The 10000-nt window shown below is 47.9% G+C and overlaps 1 protein-coding gene across 1 annotated transcript in view; it reads left to right on the top strand.

Annotated features, from left to right (window-relative positions):
• Positions 1-10000, top strand: part of LOC109877885 (CD82 antigen-like) — a 54825-nt gene that overhangs the window by 33519 nt on the left and 11306 nt on the right. The window contains exons 4-6 of the mRNA XM_031801616.1: positions 5720-5844; positions 7201-7275; positions 8574-8672. Of these exons, the coding sequence (XP_031657476.1) occupies positions 5720-5844; positions 7201-7275; positions 8574-8672 (299 nt within the window). The remainder of the gene's footprint in view (positions 1-5719; positions 5845-7200; positions 7276-8573; positions 8673-10000) is intronic.

Genomic DNA, 10000 nt, shown 5'->3' with positions numbered 1-10000 from the left:
TTGTTTCCACGGAAACTACTATTTAAAGAGACGGTTTAGAACCATAGCGAATAGGGTGCCATTTGGGACGAAGCTCTGAACTGTCTCTTTAAATGGACGTTTCCGTGGAAACCACCAGAGGAACTTTTTCTCAAGTTCCAATGGAAGGAGACTTGCATGGAAACGTGCCAAGGTACAAGACAGAGCAGAACACATGCTGACTACATAAACCACTAGAGATTCCATACAGATGAGTGTGCATCTGCTTCTGAAGCTCTGCAACACAGATGTGCACTCTGAGAATAGTTAACTAATCTAAATGCTTTGAAAATGTCCTCCTTTTTAGAATTTAACGAGCTGTGAAAGGAAGTCTGCGTCCGTGCAAGTTTCAGTGTTTTGTTTGCTACGTTTTCTGTCACCAACAACCTTTGTCAAAGGAAGCATTGGGCTGATCTCTGTCGGTCCACTGCAGCTCTTACTTCACATGCTTTGAGGCCTACAGTACAGTTCACAAGTGTTCAGAACAAGTGTTCAGAACAAGTGTTCAGAACAAGTGTTCAGAACAAGTGTTCAGAACAAGTGTTCAGAACAAGTGTTCAGAACAAGTGTTCAGAACAAGTGTTCAGAACAAGTGTTCAGAACAAGTGTTCCTCTCTCGCCGCCGTGGGTCTGTGTTTTGTGGGGAGAGGCTGCTGTCGGCTGATGCCTAGCGCTGTAGGACACGTGTAGCTTACATCTATGTTCTCTGTGTGACATTTCTTTCACACAAACCCTGTAGCTAGCCTTTCTGTAGCTAGCCTTTCTGTAGCTAGCCTTTCTGTAGCTAGCCTTTCTGTAGCTAGCCTTTCTGTAGCTAGCCTTTCTGTAACTAGCCTTTCTGTAGCTAGCCTTTCTGTAGCTAGCCTTTCTGTAGCTAGCCTTTCTGTTGCTAGCCTTTCTGTAGCTAGCCTTTCTGTAACTAGCCTTTCTGTAACTAGCCTTTCTGTAACTAGCCTTTCTGTAGCTAGCCTTTCTGTAGCTAGCTTTCATGTGTACACACACTAGAGGTTCGACTGATTATGATTTGTCAACGCCGATACCGATTAATCGGACGATTTTTATGCATATATTTGTAATAATGACAATTACAACAATACTAAATTAACACTTTTATTTTAACTTAATATAATACATCAATAAAATTGATTTAGTCTCAAATAAATAATGAAACATGTTCAATTTGGTTTAAATAATGCAAAAACAAAGTGTTGGAGAAGAGAGTAAAAGTGCAATATGTGCTATGTAAGAAAGCTAAGGTTTCAGTTCCTTGCTCAGAACATGAGAACATATGAAAGCTGGTGGTTCCTTTTAACATGAGTCTTCAATATTCCCAAGTAAGAAGTTTTAGGTTGTAGTTATTATAGGACTATTTCTCTCTATACCATTTGTATTTCATATACCTTTGACTATTGGATGTTCTTATAGGCACTTTAGTAGTGCCAGCCTAATCTCAGGAGTTGATAGGCTTGAAGTCAATGCTTGAAGCACAGCGAAGAGCTGCTGGCAAACGCAGGAAAGTGCTGTTTGAATGAATGCTTACGAGCCTGCTGCTGCCTACCACAGCTCAACTTTCCTAACTTTCCTTACTGCAATACAAAAATCAATCAAATGTATTTATAAAGCCCTTCTTACATCAAGTGCTGTACAGAAACCCAGCCTAAAACCCCAAACAGCAAGCAATGCAGGTGTAGAAGCACGGTGGCTAGGAAAAACTCCCTAGAAAGGCCAAAACCTAGAAGTTACCTAGAGAGGAACCAGGCTCTGAGGGGTGGCCAGTCCTCTTCTGGCTGTGCCGGATGGAGATTATAACAGAACAGACCTATATAGAACCAGGTCATCTAGGTTATGTGTGTGGATATAGAACCAGGTCATCTAGGTTATGTGTGTGGATATAGAACCAGGTCATCTAGGTTATATGTGTGGATATAGAACCAGGTCATCTAGGTTATATGTGTATATAGAACCAGGTCATCTAGGTTATGTGTGTAGATATAGAACCAGGTCATCTAGGTTATATGTGTAGATATAGAACCAGGTCATCTAGGTTATGTGTGTAGATATAGAACCAGGTCATCTAGGTTATATATGTGTGGATATAGAACCAGGTCATCTAGGTTATATATGTGTGGATATAGAACCAGGTCATCTAGGTTATATGTGTAGATATAGAACCAGGTCATCTAGGTTATATGTGTAGATATAGAACCAGGTCATCTAGGTTATGTGTGTAGATATAGAACCAGGTCATCTAGGTTATGTGGTATCTGGTTGTGTTTTATCTGTGGGGCAATGTGTCTGGCGGTGTTTTATCTGTGGGGCAATGTGTCTGGTTGTGTTTTGTCTGTGGGGCAATGTGTCTGGCTGTGTTTTATCTGTGGGGCAATGTGTCTGGTGGTGTTTTATCTGTGGGGCAATGTGTCTGGCTGTGTTTGTCTGTGGGGCAATGTGTCTGGCTGTGTTTTGTCTGTGGGGCAATGTGTCTGGCGGTGTTTTATCTGTGGGGCAATGTGTCTGGCTGATTTAACACCATTAGCATACTCTATTATAGGTATCATTCATGAGTCAGGGTTAGGTAAGGTAAGGGTTATTATATTATAGCTGGCCCCTCTGGTTCTCCTGACCTCAGACCCCGAGTGAGTTGGAGCCGTGTCCCAGCCCCAGAGCTCTGTGCCAGGCTTCATTCCAGACAGAGACGGCACATCTCTGGTTCTCCTGACCTCAGACCCCGAGTGAGTTGGAGCCGTGTCCCAGCCCCAGAGCTCTGTGCCAGGCTTCATTCCAGACCGAGAAAGGGCCTCTCTGGAGCTTACCCTCAGCCAAGGGAATCTATCCATCTTACCCCCCCCCCCCCCCCATCTCCTCTCCATTCCTCTGCTCCAGCCTTGCTCTCTCTGATGGGCTGTTATAACTCTGGTAGAGAACATTGCTTGAATTTCTTTTTTTGGGGGGGGGGGGGGGGGGTCGGCTTGCTCCAATGCGGATCTCATTGCTTGACTCGACTTGTTACTACTACTACTACATTAACGGATTACATGGTACCTGACCTGCCACATGTATATTTGTACATGTGTATATTTCACTGCATAGGGTTGACCAGGTCATTTAAATGGGCTAGAATGAGTCACTCGTAAGATATAGGGAAACCATTCTGTATAGTTTAGGTTGATGTTGTAGCCTGGTTTCAGTGAGTGATGTTGTAGCCTGGTTTCAGTGAGTGATGTTGTAGCCTGTAGCCTGGTTTCAGTGAGTGATGTTGTAGCCTGGTTTCAGTGAGTGATGTTGTAGCCTGGTTTCAGTGAGTGATGTTGTAGCCTGGTTTCAGTGAGTGATGTTGTTGCCTGGTTTCAGTGAGTGGTGTTGTAGCCTGGTTTCAGTGAGTGGTGTTGTAGCCTGGTTTCAGTGAGTGGTGTTGTAGCTTGTAGCCTGGTTTCAGTGTGTGGTGTTGTAGCCTGTAGCCTGGTTTCAGTGAGTGGTGTTGTAGCCTGGTTTCAGTGAGTGATGTTGTAGCCTGGTTTCAGTGAGTGGTGTTGTAGCCTGGTTTCAGTGAGTGATGTTGTAGCCTGGTTTCAGTGAGTGGTGTTGTAGCCTGTAGCCTGGTTTCAGTGTGTGGTGTTGTAGCCTGTAGCCTGGTTTCAGTGAGTGGTGTTGTAGCCTGGTTTCAGTGAGTGGTGGTGTAGCCTGGTTTCAGTGAGTGATGTTGTTGGGTGGATTGTAGCCTGTAGCCTGGTTTCAGTGAGTGATGTTGTAGCCTGGTTTCGATGAGTGTTGTTGAATGTAGCCTGTAGCCTGGTTTCAGTGAGTGATGTTGTAGCCTGGTTTCAGTGAGTGGTGTTGTAGCCTGGTTTCAGTGAGTGATGTTGTAGCCTGTAGCCTGGTTTCAGTGAGTGATGTTGTAGCCTGGTTTCAGTGAGTGTTGTTGTAGCCTGGTTCCAGTGAGTGGTGTTGTAGCCTGGTTTCAGTGAGGGATGTTGTAGCCTGGTTTCAGTGAGTGATGTTGTAGCCTGGTTTCAGTGAGTGGTGTTGTAGCCTGGTTTCAGTGAGTGATGCTGTAGCCTGGTTTCAGTGAGTGATGCTGTAGCCTGGTTTCAGTGAGTGGTGTTGTAGCCTGGTTTCAGTGAGTGATGTTGTAGCCTGGTTTCAGTGAGTGATGCTGTAGCCTGGTTTCAGTGAGTGATGCTGTAGCCTGGTTTCAGTGAGTGATGTTGTAGCCTGGTTTCAGTGAGTGATGTTGTAGCCTGGTTTCAGTGAGTGATGTTGTAGCCTGGTTTCAGTGAGTGATGTTGTAGCCTGGTTTCAGTGAGTGATGTTGTAGCCTGGTTTCAGTGAGTGGTGTTGTAGCCTGGTTTCAGTGAGTGGTGTTGTAGCCTGGTTTCAGTGAGTGGTGTTGTAGCTTGTAGCCTGGTTTCAGTGTGTGGTGTTGTAGCCTGTAGCCTGGTTTCAGTGAGTGGTGTTGTAGCCTGGTTTCAGTGAGTGGTGGTGTAGCCTGGTTTCAGTGAGTGATGTTGTTGGGTGGATTGTAGCCTGTAGCCTGGTTTCAGTGAGTGATGTTGTAGCCTGGTTTCAGTGAGTGGTGTTGTAGCCTGATTTCAGTGAGTGGTGTTGTAGCCTGGTTTCAGTGAGTGATGTTGTAGCCTGGTTTCAGTGAGTGATGTTGTAGCCTGGTTTCAGTGAGTGATGTTGTTGCCTGGTTTCAGTGAGTGGTGTTGTAGCCTGGTTTCAGTGAGTGGTGTTGTAGCCTGGTTTCAGTGAGTGGTGGTGTAGCCTGGTTTCAGTGAGTTATGTTGTTGGGTGGATTGTAGCCTGTAGCCTGGTTTCAGTGAGTGGTGTTGTAGCCTGGTTTCAGTGAGTGGTGTTGTAGCCTGGTTTCAGTGAGTGGTGTTGTAGCCTGGTTTCAGTGAGTGGTGTTGTAGCCTGTAGCCTGGTTTCAGTGAGTGATGTTGTAGCCTGGTTTCAGTGAGTGGTGTTGTAGCCTGGTTTCAGTGAGTGATGCTGTAGCCTGGTTTCAGTGAGTGATGCTGTAGCCTGGTTTCAGTGAGTGATGTTGTAGCCTGGTTTCAGTGAGTGATGTTGTAGCCTGGTTTCAGTGAGTGATGCTGTAGCCTGGTTTCAGTGAGTGATGCTGTAGCCTGGTTTCAGTGAGTGATGTTGTAGCCTGGTTTCAGTGAGTGATGTTGTAGCCTGGTTTCAGTGAGTGATGTTGTTGCCTGGTTTCAGTGAGTGATGTTGTAGCCTGGTTTCAGTGAGTGGTGTTGTAGGGTGAATGTAGCCTGTAGCCTGGTTTCAGTGAGTGGTGTTGTAGCCTGGTTTCAGTGAGTGATGTTGTAGCCTGGTTTCAGTGAGTGATGTTGTAGCCTGGTTTCAGTGAGTGATGTTGTAGGTTGGTTTCAGTGAGTGATGTTGTAGCCTGGTTTCAGTGAGTGGTGTTGTAGCCTGGTTTCAGTGAGTGATGTTGTAGCCTGGTTTCAGTGAGTGATGTTGTAGCCTGGTTTCAGTGAGTGATGTTGTAGCCTGGTTTCAGTGAGTGATGTTGTAGCCTGGTTTCAGTGAGTGATGTTGTAGCCTGGTTTCAGTGAGTGATGTTGTTGCCTGGTTTCAGTGAGTGATGTTGTAGCCTGGTTTCAGTGAGTGATGTTGTAGCCTGGTTTCAGTGAGTGGTGTTGTAGGGTGAATGTTAACCTGTTTATGTACATCTTCTCTACAGAGGAGTCCTCCACCACTCTGAAAGTGGCGTCCTATATTCTGATCACTGTGGGTTCTCTCTCCATGGTTATGGGCTTCCTGGGCTGTATAGGAGCCATCTACGAGATACGCTGCCTGCTGGGCCTGGTGAGTCAACACACATCCACACTGCTAAAACACTCAACCTAAAGCTCCCTCCCCCCACCTACCCCCTCCCCACAACCCCCTGCTGTCAAATAGGCTTCTTCCTGCACCACAACACTGAAGGTTGAGCAGGATGTAGAGTCTGTTTTGATGTTATGTCACAACGCTCTAAGTTGCTGCAGGATTCTCTCTGATTTGTAGCTGAGATATTCCACATTCAACTGGTGTTGAAAAGGACCCGGCTAGATTCTTCCTCAGCGTTAGAACTAGACTACAGGCTCATGCTGCTCTTTGGTCCAATGAGGTTGGATTCTTAGTATAACACCATCTTCCTGTTTGACTACGTATGTCATCAACAGCAGCCGTGTGGATTATTAATTTGAGGGGGTTAAAATAGAGAGGGGTGAGGAGGTTACATAGAGAGGGGTGAGGAGGTTACATAGAGAGGGGTGAGGAGGTTACATAGAGAGGGGTGAGGAGGTTACATAGAGAGGGGTGAGGAGGTTACATAGAGAGGGGTGAGGAGGTTACATAGATAGGGGTGAGGAGGTTACATAGAGAGGGGTGAGGAGGTTACATAGAGAGGGGTGAGGAGGTTACATAGAGAGGGGTGAGGAGGTTACATAGAGAGGGGTGAGGAGGTTACATAGAGAGGGGTGAGGAGGTTACATAGAGAGGGGTGAGGAGGTTACATAGAGAGGGGTGAGGAGGTTACATAGAGAGGGGTGAGGAGGTTACAGAGAGAGGGGTGAGGAGGTTACAGAGAGAGGGGTGAGGAGGTTACAGAGAGAGGGGTGAGGAGGTTACAGAGAGAGGGGTGAGGAGGTTACATAGAGAGGGGTGAGGAGGTTACATAGAGAGGGGTGAGGAGGTTACATAGAGAGGGGTGAGGAGGTTACATAGAGAGGGGTGAGGAGGTTACATAGAGAGGGGTGAGGAGGTTACATAGAGAGGGGTGAGGAGGTTACAGAGAGAGGGGTGAGGAGGTTACATCGAGAGGGGTGAGGAGGTTACATCGAGAGGGGTGAGGAGGTTACATCGAGAGGGGTGAGGGGGTTACATCGAGAGGGGTGAGGGGGTTACATAGAGAGGGGTGAGGGGGTTACATAGAGAGGGGTGAGGAGGTTACATAGAGAGGGGTGAGGAGAATACTCTACCAATACCTAAACACAGAATACTCTGCCAAAACCTGAACGCAGAATTAGTTGAATCAGAGAAGTTCAATGTTCTTTAGTCTGATATCCTCTGTAGAACATTATGTTGGCTGTGTTCATGCTAACTAAACAACCTTGTTGTTTCAAACTGTTATGATGAACCTCTAAACTGCACTTTCCCATTGTGCTGTCTGTCCGTCCCCAGTACTTCACCTGCCTCCTGCTCATCCTCATCGCCCAGGTTACGGCTGGCGTGCTCATCTACTTCCAGAGAGACAGAGTGAGTTCTACCTCCTTCTCTCCTCCCCCCCCCCTCTCTATTTCATCTACATTCCTTCCAGAGAGACAGAGTGAGTTCTACCTCCTTCTCCCCCCCCTCTACTTCATCTACATTCCTTCCAGAGAGAGTTCTACCTCCCCCTCTACTTCATATACATTCCTTCCAGAGAGACAGAGTGAGTTCTACCTCCCCCCTCTACTTCATATACATTCCTTCCAGAGAGACAGAGTGAGTTCTACCTCCCCCCTCTACTTCATGTACATTCCTTCCAGAGAGACAGAGTGAGTTCTACCTCCTTCTCTCCTCTACTTCATCTACATTCCTTCCAGAGAGAAAGAGTGAGTTCTACCTCCCCCCTCTACTTCATATACATTCCTTCCAGAGAGACAGAGTGAGTTCTACCCCCCCCCTCCACTTCATATACATTCCTTCCAGAGTGAGTTCTACCCCCCCCCCCCCTCTACTTCATATACATTCCTTCCAGAGTGAGTTCTACCCCCCCCCCCCCTCTACTTCATCTACATTCCTTCCAGAGAGACAGAGTGAGTTCTACCTCCTTCTCTCCCCCCCCCTCTATTTCATCTACATTCCTTCCAGAGAGACAGAGTGAGTGTCCTCTCTCCCTCCTCCGCCTCCCTTCTCCTCCCTCCTCCTTCTCCTCCCTCCTCCGCCTCCGCCTCCTCCCTCCTCCTCCTTCTCCCATTTCCATTCTTTCCTATCCACTCTCTCCCTTCTCTCCTTTTTGTCCCACACTCTCCTCTGCCTGCCCCCCCCCCCCCCCTCCCCACTCTCCCTCCCACTCCCCCCCCCCCCCCCCCCCCTTCTTGGCCTCTCACCACAGCTGGGACATACCCACCCTTCCCTTCCTAGACAGCTGTCTGACTGAGACCTGCTGGGAATCCCCATGCCCTGTGATGGAACCATAGAAAAGTAGCCAGTCAGTCAGTCAGTCAGCCAGCCAGCCTGTCAGCCAGCCAGCCAGTCAGTCAGCCAGCCTGTCAGCCAGCCAGCCAGTCAGCCAGCCAGCCTGTCAGTCAGCCAGCCAGTCAGTCAGCCTGTCAGCCAGTCAGCCAGTCAGTCAGCCTGTCAGCCAGTCAGTCAGCCAGCCAGTCAGCAGCCAGCCAGCCAATCAGCCAGTCAGCCAGCCAGCCAGTCAGCCTGTCAGCTAGCCAGCCAGTCAGCCAGCCATCCAGCCAGTCAGCCATCCAGCCAGTCAGCCAGCCAGTCAGCCTGTCAGAAGTGTTTTCCAGTAGCGCTGGCTGTTCGGCTATACTCATTCTTCCCTGTCTCTTCCCCAGCTGCAACAGGAGATGTCCACCATCGTCAAGGGGATGCTGGTCAACTACACTGGTCAGAACAGGACCACAGAACATTCCTGGGACTATGTGCAGAGGACGGTAAGTAGCTGAACCTGCCTTAGTTTCGGCTTGAACAAGGTTTACATTTTTAGTTCAGTAATATCACCGTGCTTTTAACTGTCTAAAAACACAAGCAGTCTCATAGCGTTGTTTATTTTTAAATTTATTTAAATTTATTTTTTGTTGTTGAATTTGACCCCCTTTTCTCCCCAATTTCGTGGTATCCAATTGTTAGTAGTTACTGTCTTGTCTCATCGCTACAACTCCCGTACGGGCTCGGGAAAGACGAAGGTCGAAAGACATGCGTCCTCCGAAACACAAGCCGCACTTCTTAACACAGCGCCATCCAACCCGGAAGCCAGCTGCACCAATGTGTTGGAGGAAACACCGTGCACCTGGCGACCTGGTTAGCGCACACTGCGCCCAGCCCGCCACAGAAGTCGCTAGTGCGCGATGAGACAAGGATATCCCTACCGGCCCACCCCTCCCTAACCCGGACGACGCTAGGCCAATTGTGTGTCGCCCCATAGACCTCCCGGTCGCGGCCGGCTGCGACAGAGCCTGGGCGCGGACCCAGAGTCTCTGGTGGCACAGCTAGCTAGCTAGCGGTGCCCTAGAACACTGATCCACCCTCATGTTTGTCCCACGGTTTCCATTGGAACTTCCCTTGTTTATTTGTTGTTCTTCTGGCTCCCCTGCCAGGCCTCAACATGGTCTATTTCAGCAAACAATTAGTCTGTTTCATATTAATCATGCTTTCTCTCCCTCTCCTCCCTCTTTCTCACTCTCCCTCTTTCTCACTCTCTTTCTCACTCTCCCTCTTTCTCACTCTTTCTCTCTCTCCCTCTTTCTCACTCTCTTTCTCTCTCCCTCTTTCTCACTCTTTCTTTCTCTCTCTCCCTCTTTCTCACTCTCTTTCTCTCTCTCCCTCTTTCTCACTCTCTTTCTCTCTCCCTCTTTCTCACTCTCTTTCTCTCTCTCCCTCTTACTCACTCTCTTTCTCTCTCTCCCTCTTTCTCACTCTCTTTCTCTCTCTCCCTCTTTCTCACTCTCTTTCTCTCTCCCTCTTTCTCACTCTCTTTCTCTCTCCCTCTTTCTCACTCTCTTTCTCTCTCTCCCTCTTTCTCACTCTTTCTTTCTCTCCCTCTTTCTCTCCCTCTTTCTCTCTCTTTGTCTCTCTTTCTCTCGCTCTCTTTCTTTCTCTTTCTCTCCCTCTTTCTCTCCCTCTTTCTCTCTCTTTCTTTCTCTCCCTCTTTCTCTCCCTCTTTCTCTCTCTTTGTCTCTCTTCTCTCGCTCTCTTTCTTTCTCTTTCTCTCCCTCTTTCTCTTTCTCTCTCTCTTTCTCTCTCTTTCTCTCCCTCTTTCTCT

The sequence above is a fragment of the Oncorhynchus kisutch genome, linkage group LG22 (assembly GCF_002021735.2).
Source record: "Oncorhynchus kisutch isolate 150728-3 linkage group LG22, Okis_V2, whole genome shotgun sequence".
In the NCBI taxonomy this organism is placed as follows: Eukaryota; Metazoa; Chordata; class Actinopteri; order Salmoniformes; family Salmonidae; genus Oncorhynchus; species Oncorhynchus kisutch.
This window is presented reverse-complemented; position numbering and strand designations above follow the sequence as displayed.